This window comes from Aplidium turbinatum, chromosome 12, assembly GCF_918807975.1.
Source record: "Aplidium turbinatum chromosome 12, kaAplTurb1.1, whole genome shotgun sequence".
NCBI lineage: Eukaryota > Metazoa > Chordata > Ascidiacea > Aplousobranchia > Polyclinidae > Aplidium > Aplidium turbinatum.
Genome location: NC_137483.1, coordinates 19111706 through 19131816, shown reverse-complemented (window position 1 = coordinate 19131816; position 20111 = coordinate 19111706). Strand labels below are relative to the sequence as shown.

General features: G+C 36.7%; 1 protein-coding gene across 1 annotated transcript; it reads right to left on the bottom strand.

Annotated features, from left to right (window-relative positions):
* Positions 1-1837: 1837 nt before the first annotated feature.
* On the bottom strand, positions 1838-13523 carry LOC145780953 (ceramide synthase 1-like). Its single transcript, XM_082592632.1, has 7 exons — positions 13230-13523; positions 12426-12582; positions 11577-11757; positions 6737-6898; positions 6306-6462; positions 5676-5797; positions 1838-5116 (listed from the first exon to the last, which is right to left on the bottom strand). Exons 1-7 carry the CDS (start codon positions 13461-13463, stop codon positions 5104-5106), a joined length of 1026 nt encoding a protein of 341 aa, XP_082448758.1. The 5' UTR covers positions 13464-13523; the 3' UTR covers positions 1838-5103.
* Positions 13524-20111: the final 6588 nt, after the last annotated feature.

The window sequence follows — 20111 nt, the reverse complement described above, 5'->3', positions numbered from 1 at the left end:
GACTCGATCTTCACAGTAACAATTGCCTGCTTGAGACACAAATAGAGCATTAGACATAAAAGGTCTCTTCAGATGACTTCAAAAAGCGAGTTTTTACGGATTAAAAAAGCAATTTCTGCTTGGTATGAAATTCACATGAGGACCACAAAGATTACTGCGCTGGATGATTAAAATAAAAAGTTTATGACTTTATTTATCTAAAATAAATTTGTATTTTTTCCCAAATATGTTACTGGTACGACAAACTGGGAAAAATCCTGAGACTTTACAAGCTTAATTAAGATAGTTTTGCACAGTGGCAATTAGTTTCAAACCAATGATGCAGCCCAGGTCACTGAGGTTGACATAGTGAAGTTTCCTCTTGTTGAAGCGTTGTTGCCTGTAAATTATTTCATCCGCTACGCGGCTGCATGTTATTGAATAGTGATGATCTGTCCGTGAAGCGCGTTGCACCTCGAGAGTAAAACTAATAATATAATAATGTAATAATCACATAATAATGTTATGGTTTTATTTATTGTCGCTCTACCACAGCTAAGGTCTTTTAGCGACATGGCTCATGTTTTAATTTTTTATATCAGGATTACGATGTCATAACATTATTAGCCTACCCGATTTATTCTCACTGCGTTATGCAAGAAAGAACACAATCGGTATCGTTTTTAAAGTCTTTGCTTTGACCCGACCTGGAATCGATCTCAGATCTACCAGCACCAGAGCCGAAGGCAAAACCACTCATCCACTGAGCTGGTTAGAGAGTAGAACTACCATTTCGTTCTTTGCGCGTAATGTTAAAAGCTAATGTTATAAAGCTTAAAGCACAGTACAGATGCGACATAATACTGGGAAATCAAGTGTTAAACCAATATTTCTGCAAGCCATTTCGACAGAATATTTGCTTCCTCAAAAGCCATCATGGGCCTATTTTTTATTCGTCGAGAAAGCTTCACTTAGCGCATGGTGCTTAAATTGGTGGTCTCTAAGAAAAGCAACAGTTCTGTGCTTGCCTCTCCATTGTTGTGACACCGACTAAAATGTCTAGAGACTAATAGAACGATTTAATTTTATCGTGGCAACTAGGCCTATGTAAACAACTTGTTTTGTTTATAGTTTTATCTATAGATGGGTCAATCAGTCCTTGAAAGCAACTTTGTATGCTAGTGAACGATATGCTAATCACAGGAGGGTGAATTTAAACCCGTTTTTAGATGTCGATAAAATTTTGTAGGTTCTGGATGCAATCTCAACGTGAAAAAATGCTGCGTAGGTACTTTGTTTTCCCTTGACGGAGCTGTCCTTTCTGATGATACACCTGTTATTTTTAGCTTTTCCTCAAATAGACTTTTTTTACATATTGTAGTAGCCTAGTGTGTTTTGTGTGCACATTTTGCTCTTCATAGTGTGAGGTATCTTTTTTCAGAGGTGACTCGGATATTCGCTTCGCTCAAAGTGTAATGTCTGATTTTTTTCCAGTTGATATCTTTATTCTTTTCATGACAGGAGACAGGGAGGGCATAAGTTATGGTATAAAAAAATTAGATTGTTGTTTATAGTTTGTGCTCTGTGTTGAAGTGGAGTTTGGAGTCAATATCCCAAAAATATTTGAAACAGGAGTTGAATTTGGAGTCGCAGACGTTGGAGTGGGAGTGGAGCCGGAATCCAGAAAAACTGACTCAGTGAGTCAGTAGGCTACACCTCTGCTCAAAAGGTTTGAACGTGGTGTGTTTGCTGGGAAACGTGCGCATTTCACTTCAGTTTAGTTGTTGTTATTTCTGACAGTCACAGCGAAAACAATACCTGTCAACATAACAAAAGTCTAAAAAAAGGTAGCAGCGACAAAAAGCAAACATTTTATTCACTGTGAAAAGATCTATTTTCTTTCTACGCAATATTAAACTTAAAGTCAAAAACAAAACTTGGCATAAGTGTGAACTATTTGATAACGCTTGTGCAATCCAAAACCAAATTCAAAATAAATAAAATAAAACAAATAACTTTAAACGAACTTGCAGACACGACTCTTGAATAAATACTCTACTACCAGTCAAGGATCAGACTAAGTAAATCATACACATATTTTTTGTACATGTCTAAAAAGATAGATTAAAAGCTCAATGCAGAGTTCAACTTCGAAACCGGGCAAAAAGCAGCAATTCTCGAGATTCCTGTTTACAGCATGGTATTGCTATCAACAATTGGAAAAAAATGCCATTTTTTGCATGCATGATAGTTTTCATTGTGATTGCCATGAACGACTTTGGCTAGACTTAGAAACGATTTTTTCAAGGCATTGTTTGAGATCATAATTTTGACATGAGATTTGCTTATTTGTTAGTCCAGGCAAATATTAGGTTTACCTGTAAAAATTAAATGGAGATGTTAAATTGTAAATCCTTGCCTTTCACTTGGGGATTGTTTGTCAGTTTACTAGCTTTTTCGATTTTACGGTATCAATCAGTTTACTTGCTTTCTCATGAAGAACGTTTAAAAATTCTTTGTGTAACCACTTTGAAAGAAAGAAGATAATTTAATTGATGATCTGTCAACGAAGAACTCGTAGGCTGACCATTATTTTTTTCTTATCTAATTCCACCACTGACTATTGCTCGATTTCGTAAGAGACTAAAGTGAAAAAATTGCATTATGTTGCATTCAAATCGTACAGGAATTTTGTAAATTTCTCTACATTATTTGACACAATGTAGAGAAATTTATAAAATCCTTAGAATAGTCCGAATGTCCGAATGCAGTCAAGTCAAGAATGAGTCAAGTTCAGTCAAGTCAAGAAATAGTCAAGAATAGTCCGAATGCACGTGAGTTTGAAAGCGCACAAACTGACTACAGGGAGCATCCGGCGGAGAATCAAAGCAAATGCCTCATTTCATCTACCTAAATTCACCACTGCAAACATGTAAATACCACAAATTCTTTTAGATATTTGTATGAGGAGTTCAACACTCATACTCGCAGTAGCAGTAGCCGATTTATGGGTTAGCCCAGGGCTTCCCAAACTGGGGGTCGCAGAGAGTGTGCCAATTTTACTCAAAGTACTGCATATTAGCACTTCTGTGCAAGTTATTAACTGTAACCAAACAAGTTGAGAGTAACGCACCCAGTACGCGTATTTTGGCAAATTGGTGTGGTACAACGGAAGCGGAGTTCAAAACCCTTTTATTGCAATGTGAAGTAAGATGGCTTTCAAAAGTTGAAGCTGAAAAGGTTATTAGTGTTGAAAATTGAAGTTGTGATATTTCTAACGAAAAAAATACAGTCTTTGCCGTCATTTTCGCAATGACGTCTGGTTCTTGAAAGTAAGCTATTTATCAGATTTTCTTAAAAAAACTGAACGAATTTAATTTGTCCCTCCATAGAGAAAACATCTATGTTTTTACATTTGTTTTACATTGAAATCTAAAATTAAAACGTTCTTCAACACATTAAACATCTGGAAACAAGAAGTTGAAAATGATTCATTTGAAATGTTCTCATTTACTGAAAAGTTTTTGGTGAACAAAATGAGGTGAAATCAAATGTTATTAAGCCTTTGGTTATTAAACGTTTGTTAAATCTTTTGACAGTTTCAGAAGTATTTTTTCCAGAATTGGACAATACCAAATTATATTGAACCCAAAACCTATTTGCAACGCAAAAACAAAGTAGCTATCCTACCGAGCACTTCTTTCAGCCTCAGAAAGATAGTACTGATCTATCTTCTAACTTGAAGTTTAAATTTTGTTGAAATTTATAAATTTTATGCAAAAAACCTTCGCACTTTTTGGCTTAACGTTAGAGCGGAATATCTACCATGACTTGATTCAGCAGTAGGCCTAACCGCACTCCTGTCGTTTGTTTTGACGTAGCTATTTGTCTTGAAAATTTCAAGCAGAGGAAACTGAGGCAAATGCCTGGTACTTGTTGGGAGGATCGTCTCACCAATGACGCAATTACAAAGATCAGTTAAAGTCTCCCTCAACCCAGCAAACATTGTTGTAGAATAGTGGGAACAACTTGCTAATGATAAGTCAATCTGGGAGAAGAGAACGAGAGAAGGCACGGAATTTTTCGAAAAAAAAAACAGGATAAGGAGGCACTACAAAAGTTCAGAAAAAATAAAACATTATAAAAAAGCTAATAACCACGTTCCCAACTCTTCATACAATGTGACTTTTGGCCACGTCTTTTCCACTGTAAAGTAGGCCTCCAAAGCCAAATCAGACTGGAAATAAAACCAATGCTCGGACACGAGCTGAAGCCAACGACGACAATTTGTGCGAGTCAGCGCTTTTAACGTTGATGAACAGACACCATCAAAACTAAGCAACATTGAAACCGGCTTGGGACCAGCATTAGCCAATTGAGCCACGGCTGGACTCGCTTTGTAGCAAAAAAACGGTCGCATCCGTCACACTCATATAGCCTACATTTGAATAAATGTGTTTAGTTCTTTGTTTGTTTCCAGCAAGCTGCGTGTAAACTGTAAAGTAACAGTCATTGAGTACCGTTTGCTTGTTTTAAGTTTTCATTTGAAAACCTTTCCATCAATATCACAAATGTAGGCTATATTTCGCACTGTTTATCATTTTAACTGTGAAGGGTCGCGAAAAGTTCTAGGAGATTAAAAGGGGTCGCGAGCAAAAAAGTTTGGGAAGCCCTGGGTTAGCCTATATGGCAGCAACAAATATTTTTTTCTTCGATTTTTCACAGGATATGCTTGAAGCGCTTCATCAATGTCACTGATAAGTTGCAAGTTAGGAATGGATCTCCTCCGAGTAAGGCTTCTAAATACGTAATGAGTAGATAAAAATGTTTACTTAACTCCAGCAAAAAATTATATAGGCCCACTCTATTTGGTTACATGCGTTGAATAGCGAAAAAGTTTAAAGCACAAGGTTATTTCAGGGTTTTTTTAACTGCCTTTGACGGCTCGTTTACCAGAGGTCAAAGAATATTACTTGAAACATTTTGATTAAATAGTAGGTAAACATCACTACACTGAAAGTAATGTCATTTCAATATAAAGTTGATCTCATTACTGGAATAGAACGTCATTTAAGGATGTTAGATTAGTTAAGTGATGGAAGAAAGCTTGAAGTGGTTCTTTATTCAGCTTGTCTTCCTGTAAAAAGATTTTATAAATCACTTAATCAATCTCAATCATTTCCTTCCTTTCAAATATATTTCTATTTCTGCAATGATTAGGCTATTATTCAATATTCGTTAAAATGTTGTCGATATTACATGAAGCAGAGAAAACAGCTCTGTTACCATTTAGGCTATACCTGCTGGATATGGCAAGTTAATCAAATTGTTTGCTGATCTGCTACATTTCTTATCCTTTGACACGTCTGAAAACAGTATATAAACTTCAGTAGTCTCAGATTCAACATATAACTTAAGAATCGTATCAAATTCAGTAACTACTTTCTAAAAACCTCTACAGCCTGTTTCACCCTTACTAGGGACCATCAGAATGTCCTTATTCAAAGAGAATACATTCAAATAGAATAGTTCTATTTGAATAAGGATCTGTTGATGATCCCCAAAAAGGGTGAAGCAGGCTGTAGCGGTTTTTAGAAAGTAGTTACTGAATTTGATATAATTTGCTCTGCTTGTCATTGAGTACTTTTTGTAGTATTAATAGCATTTATTGTATAGGAATCATATACATATCTTACTTGTTCTTTTCAATTTTCCGTCTTTTTCTAGGAAAAAATACCCCATTTTCATTAAACTCTTGAATGTAATCGATTTCTGTAGAAGTCCTAGTTATTGCTCTGTGGATCATTTCCAAAATGAACTGCCAGATGGAAATGTACAATAATTATATTCCAAATATAATTGTTATAAGCTGCACGTTGAAAGATAGCAAGTAGAGTAATGAAAAAAACTGGATAGCTTGCAAATAGGCTATAATAGACCATTAAAACATTCAATAATTGCAGCAGGAAAAAAATTTGAAAGGGAAAGAAATTATTTAATACAATACGAAACCTAGTCAAAGGTATCATACGACTTAAAATTTCAATACTTTACATATGCTCATTGCTGAAAATTTGATAAAGCTTTTTAAAAAAGTTACAGTATCCCTGATGTACAGTAAGTCTCTAGAGACTCTGAAAAGTTTGTCCAGAAACCTCAGTATTAGAACTACAAGGGTGAAACGGATGAATAGGCCTACTAGGCCTACATGCTTTAACAATACTGGAAGAAACACAAAATAAAATGATATGTCCCAAGATTTATGAAAGAATGAACGATATTTAGAGAAAATTGATACCACAAAATGTGTGCCCTCTTTTACTAACTTTAAACTTGTAAGCATGCAGCAGAAACAGTATGCACATAACGCCAATGAGGAAGAAGAAGCCAGGAGGGACGGGTAGATCGGGATAAATGACTGGGCACAAGTATGCGGCTGCGTATATGGGCTTCATCGGGAACCAATACAGACGGAAGATAAACCTGGGATTGAAAAACAACAACTTTTAAACGGCTATTTCTACTTATTGTATATTGTAATTTATACAATTATGCTGTACACCACTTTAATGCAATCACTCGATGCTACAGTTGTTGTGAAAGGTCGTATGATAATAGACTCCTTTGTACATAAAACGTTTCAATGTGAAACACAGTTTACGGAAAAAGTAGATCTAGGATACATGTACTTGTGCTGGTCTGGTAGGATTTCAAAAACAGAAAGACGTCAACTTATCGGACTTTACAAATAACTTACCAAGAAATCCCAAACAGCACAAATCCGGTATTTGCTATTGCGTTAAGAACAGTAGACCGTTTTCCGTTCCTTGTTTTAAAGTAAGAAGCTAACTTGCTTAACTCCAAGAAGATTTCACTTAAATCGTGTAGAAATAACACTAGAAGTCCCATATACAGATATCTATAAAGACATGACAGCGATATAAAAGTTTGAAGCTTCACCAAAGTTTGTTTTGTATTAGAGCATACACATACCAAAATGGTTTTATATTTAAAAGCAGTAACAAATAATAAATACTATTAATACTACAAAAAGTGCTCAATGCCTAGCAAAAACTTGAAACAAGTTAGACACTACATTCTTCATCAGCTCTACCAAAGATGCTTCACCTCTTATTAGCGATACCAAAACACTCCTTCCCTCACTGACGCTACCAATGAGCCTCCACCTCTTATTAGCGATACCAAATACACTCCATCCCTCACTGAAGCTACCAAAGATGCTTCACCTCTTATTAGCGATACCAAAAACACTCCATCTTTCACTGACGCTACCAAAGATGCTTCACCTCTTATTAGCGATACCAAAGCACTCTATCCCTCACTGTCGCTACCAAAGATGCTTCACCTCTTATTAGCGATACCAAAGCACTCTATTCCTCACTGTCGCTACCAAAGATGCTTCACCTCTTATTAGCGATACCAAAGCACTCTAACGCTCACTGTCGCTACCAAAGATGCTTCACCTCTTATTAGCGATACCAAAAACACTCCTTCCCTTACTGACGCTACCAAAGATGCAGCACCTCTTATTGGCGATACCAAAAACACACGGCTATGTCATCACATTTCTTATGCTCTTACAGCTACATGTGCAAGAAATTAATTAAAAAAAAACAAAGCTTTATTAGCTATTTTATCTTGGTAATGAGCTGCCATTTGTGTATTTATTCCGCAATCTATATAGGCTACTTAATATCGTTGCTGCGAACACTTTATTTCTGTGTGAAATATGTAAATAGTCCTTATTTTGATAGTCCGTTATCGGTGCCTAATTTTAATATATGTGTGTGGGTGTATTAGTTTGTTCTTGTGATGTTGTTAGGTTCAGTCGTGTTCTCATTGCTTCAACAATTGGCGCTCCAGTTGTTTCAGGAACGAAGAGGCGACTGATTCTTAACTAATTTATCTGCTTGTTTAAAGTATCAGCTTTGGTGGCCTTGCTTAACTATATTTATCGATGCATGCACCGTAGAATTAGATCTTTTCATGCACGTGTTAAACCATTAAGGTTTTGCCACCTTTTTCTATTGTTACTGTATTTGCTTCGCAATATCATTTCTTCTGCATTCTGACAAAGAAAAATAAATTGAATTGAATTGAAAAAAGACAAGCAGAGCAAATTACATCAAATATAGTTATTACTTTCTAAAACTTCAACACCTCCAGCCTGTTTCACCCTAAAAGGGGATCATCAAAAGGTCCTCAAAAGTATGCAAAAGCAATAAATCGGTAGGCCTAATACCTGAAAAAATACTAAAAATTATAACCTTCATTCAATCTGCAAAAAAACTCAGAATTACAAAAGGCTACCTCCAGATAAAACCACTATACAAAGTTAAACCCCAGGATTACAACAAATTACTTACTGATCGGCAAAATACAAAAAAGTGAATCCTGCTATCAGTGACACGATCAATACTGAGGCTAAAAAGATTGCTAAAGCGTTACTGGTTGATGATCGGGTTAAAAAGGTATCAAGCAACCCAGCGTTTATTACGCTGAAAGATCATAAACCTAAGAACGTCCAACCCAAAATGCTGGTTGCTCAACCCTTCCAAGTCTCAGATCAGCCGTATAAGTAAGCAATACTTGGACTCTATTAATGTAACCATCCGTGATGCATCACTCCTGAATCAATGGAAAAACACAGACTCCGTGTTATCCTGGTTGAAGGCTATTCCATCTAAACGTCAACGCTGCTTTTTGAAACTTGATATTGTCGATTTTTATCCATCTGTTACGGAGAAACTTTTATGCAAAGCTATTGATTTTGCCAAATCATTTATGAATAAGTTATAGATGATTATATTATACAAACAATTTTCCATGTTAGGGAATCGTTGCTTTTTGATGGTGGTGATACTTGGGCTAAGAAAGATGGATTGTTTGATGTTACTATGGGCTCATTTGATGGTGCAGATGTGTGCGAGTTGGTTGGTTTGTTTCTTTTGAACGAACTTTCTGCTATTGTTGACAGAAAGATGCTTGGGTTGTATTGTAATTCGTGATGATGGTCTGGCTATGTTGCGTAATTTATCTGGCCCAAAAGTTGATCGTTTGCGAAACATGTTATTCAATCATTCAAACAACATGGCTTAAGTAGGCCTATTACTGTGGAAACTGGCCTAAGTGAAACAGATTTTCTTGATGTGACTTTGAATTTATTATCTGGTAAATTCTGGCCTTACCAAAAACCCAACAGTAATCGAATTTATATCCATGTTCAGTCCAACCAACCACCTAACATTAAGAGACAAATCCTGACAATGATTACAAAACGATTGTTCGCCACATCATTTGGCCAGAATGAATTTGATAAGACCGCATGTGTTTATAATGATGCTCTTTTGAAAAGTGGTTCTATAGAGAAAGTTTGCTACAATCTTGCTAATAACTCGCGGACGTCTAGAAAAAAGAGTAGAAAAATTTGGAGGTTTAACCCTCTTTTCTGCTTGCAGGTTGATAGCAACATTGGTAAGGAATTTTTCAGACTCATATCCATCCACTTTCCGCCCCATCACAGATTTCATAAGATATTCAACCGTTATACTATTAAGCTAAGCTATAGTTGTACTCTGAATGTTGCAAGCATCATATCCAACCACAATAAGTCAATATTGCAGGCTACAAACGAACCATCTCAGCCTGGTTGCAATTGTAAGGTAAAATCAGATTGTCTTTGAACGGGTAATGTTTGCAGACGACTGTTATTTACAAACCCACTATTGATAACGGCTTAAAGGTTCAAAATTACAATGCAAAAATAATGAGAAAGGCAATATAACGCAAGACAACAACTGCACGCCCAGCAAGCTGGTGCTAGAGAGAAGCCCAATTTTTTTGAAAAAAGTTGTGCAATAAGCAAAATTGTAAGTTATAGGTTAAAGGCCTACTAAATGAAATTTTCAAACGGGAATTAAGCATTAAAATCTGTAAACTGAACATCCAAGAATACATTTCAAAAAAAAAATACCGAATAAAATTTGTTTTCAATGGCACTGGCAAGTCCCAAAGTCCAATGTTTCATTTATTTTTAATTTTTCTCTAATGACCAAAAAGTTCAAACACTGCTCGAGAATACGTCACTATCGACAGCAGTGACGTAGACTGTAGCTGTAGTGACGTAGACTGTACACGCCCAGTCCCGTTTTGAAAGCTCTGACAAAAGCACGCGCGGAATAGTGATCAGCCAGAAATGGGGCAAAATTTTAGTGAAAATCGTTTTATGGTAGCATGTTAAACAGAAAGAACGTGGAAAATCGCCAAGTCAGGTTTTTCCTTTAGTATCCCTTTAAGCTTTATATTTTGGAGTAGGCTATATTAGATTCCTTGAACATGTTGCAACGAAAAACTGGTTACCTGTTGCAAAGAGAAAATAATATTCTGGTCAATAGCAGGCATAGAGGAACCACGTAGGCCTCGTGGGCCTGGGCCCACCTCTTTATTTTCTGGGTGGGCCTGGCCCACCAACTTTTGAAAGCCAAATTTCTTTGAAATGGTAGCAAAAACGGCAAATCAGAGAGGAAGTTCCAAAAAAAGGTCTTCACTCATTTGATACGCACTGGTTTAATTATTATTTTTGATAACGCAATGATGAAATCCAATCTTTAAATTTTTCTGTTGAGCCCTCTGTTGATGGGAAGCACGTGTGGGTGTGGTTGGTGTGATTGGTGGAGCAATCTATCAATCAATATAATTATTCTCTATGGTTGCAACAATGACAACATTGTTTAGAATGAAGTGATTTTTAGTCTCACTGAAATTAATACAGTAGGGCAGTAGGCCTACGTAGGGCAAGTAGACCTACCTAAGTTGGATTGACTGCTGCGCCTCTAGGCCCACCTACTTTTAAAATGGTTCTTCCATGCCTGGTCAATAGTTAAAGCTTTGTTAGAGAGTTTACTTTTTTGAGCCATAGACAAATGAAACAAAGTAACTTCAGCGGGTTTAACATGTTTTATTACAAAGAGATAAAAAGTAATTAAAAAATCAACTCAAACTTTTTCGACACGTACGTGTGTCCTCATCATGAATTACTTAAATCTGTAATCTGTAATCATTCTTGTATCACTTGTTCAGTTTGTGCTTCTCAGTCTACTGCATAGTCAAATTTATCTTACAATTTTCATTTTATGTAGCCTATATTGCAGATTTAAGTAACTCCATATGAGGACACACGTACGTGTCGAAAACGTTGGAGTTGATTTTTAAGTATGATATATTTCTTTGTAATAAAACATGTTAATTTCGCTAAAGTTACTTTGTTGTGTTTGTCTATAAATATATTTACTGCAAGTATAAGGTTCTTATTCAAATAGAATTAGAACTATTTGAATATTATGTTATGGCTGCAGACAGTGGCAAACCGTTTCGGCCTTACAGCTTCATCAGTGCAGTAGGTACACTGGGTATGACCTTTTGTGATGATCCCAACTAAGGGTGAAACGGCCTGTTAAAATTTTTATAGACATGTAATTACATTTGATGTAATTCGCTCTGCTTGGCATTGAGCCTTTGTTTGTAGTATTTACTGTATGCACTGTATGCCTATACCATTTTATATATCGTATAATTACCTGAACATGTAGGACAGGACCATAAGTAGGATGGCGAGAAAATGATGGATTAAAATAATTCTGTAGAATCTTTTTCTTTCGTCGACATAGATCGTCTCGTAAGTGTTGCAAATATAAAAAGTTATTTGAAACATGTACAAAGAGTAAATGTCCCATGTAATAGGCACCTCGACTTTCCATTCTGTAAATATTTAATCAATGATCATTGCCACACAATTCAAATAAAAGACACTTTCAAATACAAAAATTCGGAAAAGTACGGTATTCTGAAGCAAAAAGTAAATATATTCAACTGTATTCAAAAAAACTAAAAATAACTTGCAATCGTATTAAGTGTAAAGGTGAATTAAAGTTAGTAATAATTTTTTAAAATCTGATTAGTGCTTAAATGTAACTTTTAAAGTTGAAGCAAATTAGTTAAACTTCAAATACAAAGATTAAACTTTGAAATACATTAGGCTACAGAGATTACTCATTTTGTCATGTTTGTACTTCTGTTTATTCACTTCTCTTAGAATAGCATATATCTTAAATGCAGTAATATCAGGAAAATTCAACAAATGTGGGTATATTCCCATACATTGTTAATTTCTCTGGGAATTTCAATTTTTTTTTATTCTACTGATCAGTGGATCACTCACATTCACCTCGTTAATAAATTTTACCTCAACAGCTTTTCAATAATTTTAAGTGGGGTTAGTAAAAATCGATTCTTCCAAATGATCGTTGAGAACAAAATTTTACCTCATTGAATCCGCGGAAAAATACCACTCCAAAATTCCTCATTAAAATTTAAAGCCAAGTTTAGGATATGATAACCATTGGATCAAAAATGAAATAGTAGCTTACCAAAAATTGTTCTTGAGGGGTCAAAGAATAATTCATATTTGAAAATAACAAGATAAGTTGAAAATGTCCAACCCATGGTTACAAAAAGTAACTTCCACAAAGATTCAGGGAAAGCTTTCGCTTCTTTAACACCAAGATTGGAAGCATTTACGATTTTCTGCAAAAGAGTCAAAAACAACATTGTCGTCAACGCGAAATCTTTGTTCAAAGTGTTGAATCTGTTTTGGAGACTGGAGTAATATCTTATTGACATCTATCACATCATTGTCACAACAAACATACTGTAGGCCTACCTGACGTTGTTTGATGAATACAACATGAAATAAACTTTTGTGTTTTAACTTATTCAAAGTGATTACATTTTCGCTACATTGAAACTACATTAATTTTTAATTTGTCAGCAAATGCAAGCATTGTAGCACTGCAGTTTGATACTGATACAGAGCACATTTAGTGTTAACAACACTTCAGCATTAAACGAAAGTGAAGATGTATTGTAAAAATAGAAAATGGTGTTCTGAAGCTACTTGACAGTTTAGATTAGTGTATATACTGTAAATCTAAAACTAAATTCCTATAGCCGAGATATGCAGTTCACAGTTGTTGTAATATGAGAGGTTTATACATGTTTTAGTTTTAAGATCACATAACTCTTTGCTACTTAGCTTTGTTGCTGTAAATGTGCAATGTGCTTTTTTAAACCTGTGATATAATAAGCGTTTGAAGCTACTAGTAATGCATAGTAGCTGCAACTGATAGAAATAAACTAAAAAAATAAAGAAGTATCCTATTAGAAACTCTTACCTGAGAAACATACTTGTCCATCAAAATCCTCGCTATACGCCAAACTATGGAGAACATTACAAGCGCCATCACGTCATATATTGTCCCACTTGCATATTCCCTTAGAATTGTCAACCAATATGATGGAGTACAGTCCTCCCAGGTCGTCTTCTTCCACTGGATGGTCAATCCTTTTGGAACATCAGTGAAAAAACTTTGGACAGACGGAGCTTGAAACTTAACCATTTGACCCATTTTGTGTTTTACACTTGGTTATTTGATAGAAAACATAAGTGTTGATTGAAACTAACTTAACTTATACCCTATTGAACCTTAACTCAACATGAATAATGTTATATAGGTACCAAAATGCCCAACAATTTCAAAATAAAATTAATGCTTTAATACAATTTTGTTTTGACTTGTACCATACGCCCAGGGCCGTCGAGAGCTACCAATGAGATCTTTGAGCTCCAAATTGAGACAGTTCTAAAAACCAAGTGGCATACCCAATCAATACGCGGTGGTTTCTTTAAACTCCGGACGCCTTGGAAAGGTTATGGAGCCCTAAATTTATCCCGGATTAAGGTATAAAAGTATCCCTTGTATCCCCTCCCCTATCAACGCTACTGCATACGCCACTCCCTAGCTATGTTTAACACAGAGCCCACAAGCCATACGACTGAAAATTAAAAGATTTGTTCAGCCCTGTAGATCGTGTTAGGCTGATATAGGTTTAAATGGAAAAGACCTGCAACTATAGCTAATCTACGTTGGACGCAAAAAGATATATTCAGATGGAAGGTGTTTTATCTAGTGGAGTTGATATAGAATGTGAAGTTCGTGAAATGGAATATTGCTGAATCATGGTTAAACAAGGAATGCATCTGGGATACTTGCCTAATAACGATCGGTATAGAAACATTTAGGCAAATAGAAATAGCAAGAAAACTTTGTAAGGCATTAACAACACGCAAAATTAATATCAACACCCGAAACGAATTGTGAAATGGCATAGCTGGACTACGTTACTTTACAATGCAGAAAAATTGACACTATCATCAGTACATTATAGGCTACTGTATTATCCTCAAAACATGCATGTTGAGCTGCAAGCAACCACCTTGCCCTTCTTCACAATCCAAAACATCCAAACAGTTTCTAGTCAGGAGTCAGGACGCTGAAGAACGGGTACAATCTCAATGTGGCCTTTGCCAGCATGGACACAGACATCTCTCTTCCTGACAAATGTGTGCTGGAGAAGTTCCCAATACCGACCTTCGCTTACCACTACCCCTAAGCTTGTCGCTCCCATCGGCCGCACTACTTTTGATAAAAACTGCTAAGGACCATTCCATCAGTGCGGCTGTTTGGGCGGACCACCAAAGGAGCTCAAAATGGAAGAACTCCTCAAGACTTCAAAGTTCCATCTTCGACACGGCCCACATCCAACCGGAATGCTTCTGCCAAAGAAAGCCTGAGTGCGGCTCAACGGCTTTGGGCACTGACTGGGTGGTAAAAGGCGGAGGGTGGTAAAAGGCGGAGTCCCTCGAATCTGGGAGTAGCGAAGAAGGTTTCAACGAAGAAGATGCATAATATCATTGTAATATACAATTATGTTAACGTTGGTAGTAGCCTGTATCTTACAAAGTTTACATGTATTTTAATCTTCTTAAAGTTTATGAAAACTAGGCATAATACAGCGTCACAGGGGATTGCAAAAGCTAGAGCTGATGGGAAAAAATATTACATTTTTGGAAGCTGTGCCCCAAATATACAGTATTCCAAAATGGGTTCAACATTTCAAGCACCAAAGTTATATTTTTAGTCGATCAGTGTTACAATCATATAGGGAAAAAGTGTGCATTGAAACAAAAAATCTATATACCACCGCAAAACACGCAAAAAGTAGCCTAATTAAAACGAAATAAAATGGATAAAAGTTTTCTGAGGGAATGCCCACAACTATATAGTCTTTTCTTTTTCAGTCTGAAATTTTCAGCTCAGTTTCAGTTATTTTATGGCCTAAGTTTCATTCTTTCCGAAAAGTAAATTTCAGCGTAGAGGGGGTTTTTGAAAAAAATTCCAGAAAAAAACAGATGTCTTGGAATATCCTGTTGCATCTTTAAAGAGCTGTTAATCCGTGTAGGTATCCAACATGACACCTCTAATGCAGTTGAAAGTATACAAGGTAGGCCTAAGCTGTTGATTTGCCATTGTATGTGGTGTTAGTGTCAGGACGGTCTGTATATTCTCTATCAAACTATACTATTTTTCCATATAGCACTTTTTAATCAACTTGTTATACTGGATAGCCTTCTCATAAGAACCATAGGCATACGAAGCCGAGCAACGTTATCAAGTTTAACATATTAAAGATTATTATATTTTCAAAAAAACACAAAACTACGCAACAATTAAATATCGAACGTTTTCGACATCACAAGATGTCCTCTTCAGGAATAATATACATACAACTTAACTACATCTGAATAATATACAATGGTTAACTAAATCTATAAACAGGAAAATACAAAAACTGCACAGTAGGCTACTTCTGACTAACTCAAACTCAACGATAGGCTCCACGAGAATCAAAGGTAACTGCATCAAAAGGTGTTAAACAGATCACATGATATGGTAGAAAGGCAAGGTGCGAAAAAACTAATTTTAAAATACAGAGAGCAAGAAAGACGAACCGCAAGCATACAATTGTCTGTTCAAAAGTGGATTGTGACGTTTTATGTACAAGGCTTCCAAGATCTTAGTTTGATACTCAGACCTGCCTCTGGACATGATCTCAAAAAACTAAGATCTTGGGAGCCTTGTACATAAAACGTCACAATCCACTTTTAAACAGACAATTGTATACTTGCGGCTCGTATTTCTTGCTCTCTGCATTTTAAAATTAGTTTTTTCGCACCTTGCCTTTCTACCATATCATGTGATCTGTTTAACACCTTTTGATGTAGTTACCTTTGATTCTTGTGGAGCCTATCGTTGAGTTTGAGCTAGTCAGAAGTAGCCTACTGTGCAGTTTTTGTATGTTCCTGTTTATAGATTTAGTTAACCATTGTATTTTATTCAGATGTAGTTAAGTTGTATGTATGTATCCGCCCCGATAGCTCAATTGGTTAGCGCGTCACTTCTGGAACGAAGAAACTTCAAGATCAATAGCGGCGCTGGTTCGACTCTCGGGGTGTGCGCTTGAGCAACGCACGTTAAGGGCTGCTCTCCATTCAGCGGCATCTAATGGATGGAATAATTCCCCGACAACAAGCCTTCAACAATCGGAAACTTCACTCTGTCAATCTCGGTGACCGGGCCTGCGTCAGTGATTTAAAGCCTCTACAAGTATGCGAAACTGCCAGGATTAAGCTCTCCAAGAAGCTTTCCCAGTCCGAGGATAAAGATTCAATCAATCAATCAATCAATATTATTCCTGAAGAGGATATCTTGTGATGTCGAAAACGTTCGATATTTAATTGTTGCGTAGTTTTGTGTTTTTTTGTAAATATAATAATCTTTAATATGTTAAACTTGATAACGTTGCTCGGCTTCGTATGCCTATGGTTCAACAAGACAAACTCTTTACCGAAGCTGTATCCTTCTCATAAAAATCAACTAAAAAATACTGATTTGTCGATAACCTTAATTTTTCTTTAATAGTGTTCATTTCAGAACATCAATCTTTTAACCTATTATTGACCATCCTATTTTGGAACTAATGCTTATAAAATATCAAACAAATTTCATTTTGTCATTAAGAAATCATAATAGAAACAAATGCCTATTCTCAATCCTGTACCTTCTGCTTTTTAACATAACCCTTTTTTCTCGTTATAACTTACCAACAGACCTTACGCAGACATTAGCGATCGTACAAGTAGGTATATAGTATAGATATTTTAAACCTTCATCGATTAAAGCTTAAAATGCCTAAGAGGAAGATATAAAAACGATGCGAAAGAATTCATATCCGTCTAAACTGCCCATATGCTTCAACTTATGCATGTACAGATGATAAGCTTGAAGGAATGGGCGTGTTGCTTTCCTGCTATCTAGGACCATTTTTTATGAGCTAAAACCTCAAAAAACATGATTTTATCTTTTGAAATATTTAAAATGATATAATTTATCTTTAGAGCATCAAACCTATTCTTATTAACAACTCATATGCAAGTTTTTTCACATGCATTTTAAACAATAACATCCTTTAACAAAAAACAAGACCGATCTGTTTTACTTGAAAATCACTGCAAAGATTGATGCATCACATCATCATTGTGGTAGGTTATGGATTCGTACTTAAGCTACCATCCTTGCTTCGACATTGAGTTATTTGTCAATGGGTTGAACAAAACATTTCAAAATTTCGGACTTTTTAAAATTGGACAAAAATGGCTAATCTTCAAATTGGACCAAGTGTTACCATTTGTCAAATTGGGCCGTAAGTCAAATTACACAATTTGGCAATTTGGGCCACAACGCGGCAATTAACAGTTTTAAAGAAATGTACAAAAATCGTTCAAGTTTTTTTAATAACAATCAGAGGTTTATTTTCTGAATAGTTTTGTGCTCGTCGTCGTCGTCGTGTGAGCCTTTGGGACCGAGGGTCTATCCTTTTACTACCCCAGATTCACGTTGTTTCCGGACTACACTGGAAGGCTGGAAGGAAGGAATACACTGATAACATGCCACTAGGAGCCCATTGTATCATTCACAACATCAATTTTAAACTTACGCAGATCTTCCACTCCGTTAGGTGGCTTGAAGATGGTACAGTCATTGATGATGTGGTCTGCCGTCTGTTCCTCGGCACCACATTCACAGGAGGAGGAAGAGGCCATTCCCCATTGGTGCGTTGTTGAGCGGAAAATCCGACACCCGTACGGAGACGGTTAAGGCGCACCCATGCTTGTCTTGGTAGTGTCAGGCCGATGGGGCGTGTGTTGGCGTTGGGGATGAACGAATAGGGTCTGGTGGTGCTTGACTTCCATTCAGAATTCCATTCATGGTCTGCCAAAGTAGCCGCAGAGATGTCTTGTTCATCAGCTTCGTTGATAAGAAGTTGAGCGGCTAGCACCAATGGGTGTATTGATTTCAGTCGACGGGGGTCCTCGTTTGGGAGAGCAGAGATCTTGTGGTGGAGAAGGTGGTTAGGCTCCAGTGCCCGTCGACCGAGGGACAGAGTGGCTTCTTCGCGGCGAATCTCAACTGGTTGGATGCCAGCGAGAATGAGGAGATTGTGCAATGATGTGGTACGCAGGCATCCGGTCACTGTGCGTAAGGCGCTGCTTATGGCAGTGTCGATGTTATGGCAGCGAGCACTGCGGCACCAAACAGGTGCACAGTAGTCTGCTAAAGAGTAGACAAGGGCTAAGGCTGCTATACGCAAAGTGTCAGCCCTCGCCCCCCAGCTGGAGCCTGCCAGGCGCTTCGCTAGCTCTTCTGAAGCGGCTCCTTTTAGGGTTGACAAAACTTAGAATTTAAATTTGCATTTGATAATTATTATAACGAAAAATAAAACGGAATGAAAACATTGTTTACTAGTTGTGCAAGATGATGCAGCAATGAGCCCTCACTGAATGATATTCTGTTAGAAAATAATAGATTTTTTGCCATTGAAGTTTTAACTTTATCAGGTCAGTTTCCAGCATTGAACGCTAACATCATAGCCTACCTTTTCTATCAGTAGATAAAAGTCCCATGCAACACCAATGCTGCTATATGTTGTGACGACGCAAGAGCTTCTTAGGCGTGGAAGGCCGTTCTCTGATGGAGATTACCGTAGGCTATAGGCTATACAAGAATCTTTCCGTAAGGTAGTAGAGAAACTGTGTTCTGATCTACATTTATGGAAATATTACGAAATACGTAGGCTATATTTCGTTTTGTGCCTCTTTGATGGTCATATCTGCCAAAAGATTTAGGCTAGAAGAATGGCTCTTTTGTTATAAAAGGTTGCCGACCCCTGGGCTAGGCCATTTTGTTGGAAAATTGTCCACCTTTTTTAATAACCTAAACCAGACATTTACCTTTCATGGTGATGTTTGTTATAAGGAAAAACACTGGTTAAACTGACTAGCCTACCAGGGTCATGTTAACGGCTCCCCGTACCTCCCTGTCGCAGGGGCAACAGCTGTTTACGGCCTATTCATTTTAGTTTGATCGATGTTTTTTGACTATTTAAAAAAGAAAAGAGCTGCTACAGAAGTTAGATATTGTCAAAATCTTAAATCAGGGGTTTCAAACTCAAATGGCTCTAAGGGCCAGATGAATACTTCTAAAGCAGCGGTTTTCAACCGGAAGTCCGCGAAACGTTTTCAAGGGGATCCCTGAAAGTTTCCAAAATTGTAGCATCATTGATAAATCGCACAATATTAAAAGATTGTTGCGCTTTATTTTTGTAGGCCTATAATAATTTTTCTCAAACTGGAGGTCTTGACTCTTAGGTGCGACGTTTGAAATTTCAAAGGGCGCCGAACTAAGGTTCGGTTTCCAAAGTAAAAAGTAATATGGAAGAGTATAATCTTTTTATAAAGTCATTTATGTTCTGCTTAATTCTTTTGAAGCAGCAGATTTGATCCATGCTTAAATTAGAAATGCATACGTTCATCAGCATCCTATTAGCACTATCAGTTTTGTCGTGACTTATGACTGTGATTACAACGAAATATTGCCCATGTCTGGGCTATATAGGCAAGTGAAATGTAGCGTGGAAATACCTGCAGTACGTTACCTACTATAAGTGAAGGTGGGGACATCTCAAATAATTTTTTGCAGTTCTAGTCTGCAGAAAGGCTACAGCGTACCCACACTAGGCTATGCAAACTCTCAAGATATAAATTATAGAAATTTTTTTTTTTCTGCAATGGTTGGTTTTGAATCTTTATCCTCGGA

What these genes read in the sequence shown, in the direction of transcription:
- LOC145780953 (XM_082592632.1), bottom strand. Translation starts at nt 13,463, where the DNA reads ATGGGTCAAATGGTTAAGTTTCAAGCTCCGTCTGTCCAAAGTTTTTTC. An exon ending in TGGACAAGTATGTTTCTCAG is followed by an intron (nt 12,583 to 13,229) that starts GTAAGAGTTTCT and finishes ACTCTTTTGCAG; the next exon opens with AAAATCGTAAATGCTTCCAA. An exon ending in GTGCTGTTTGGGATTTCTTG is followed by an intron (nt 6,463 to 6,736) that starts GTAAGTTATTTG and finishes TTTCAATCCCAG; the next exon opens with GTTTATCTTCCGTCTGTATT.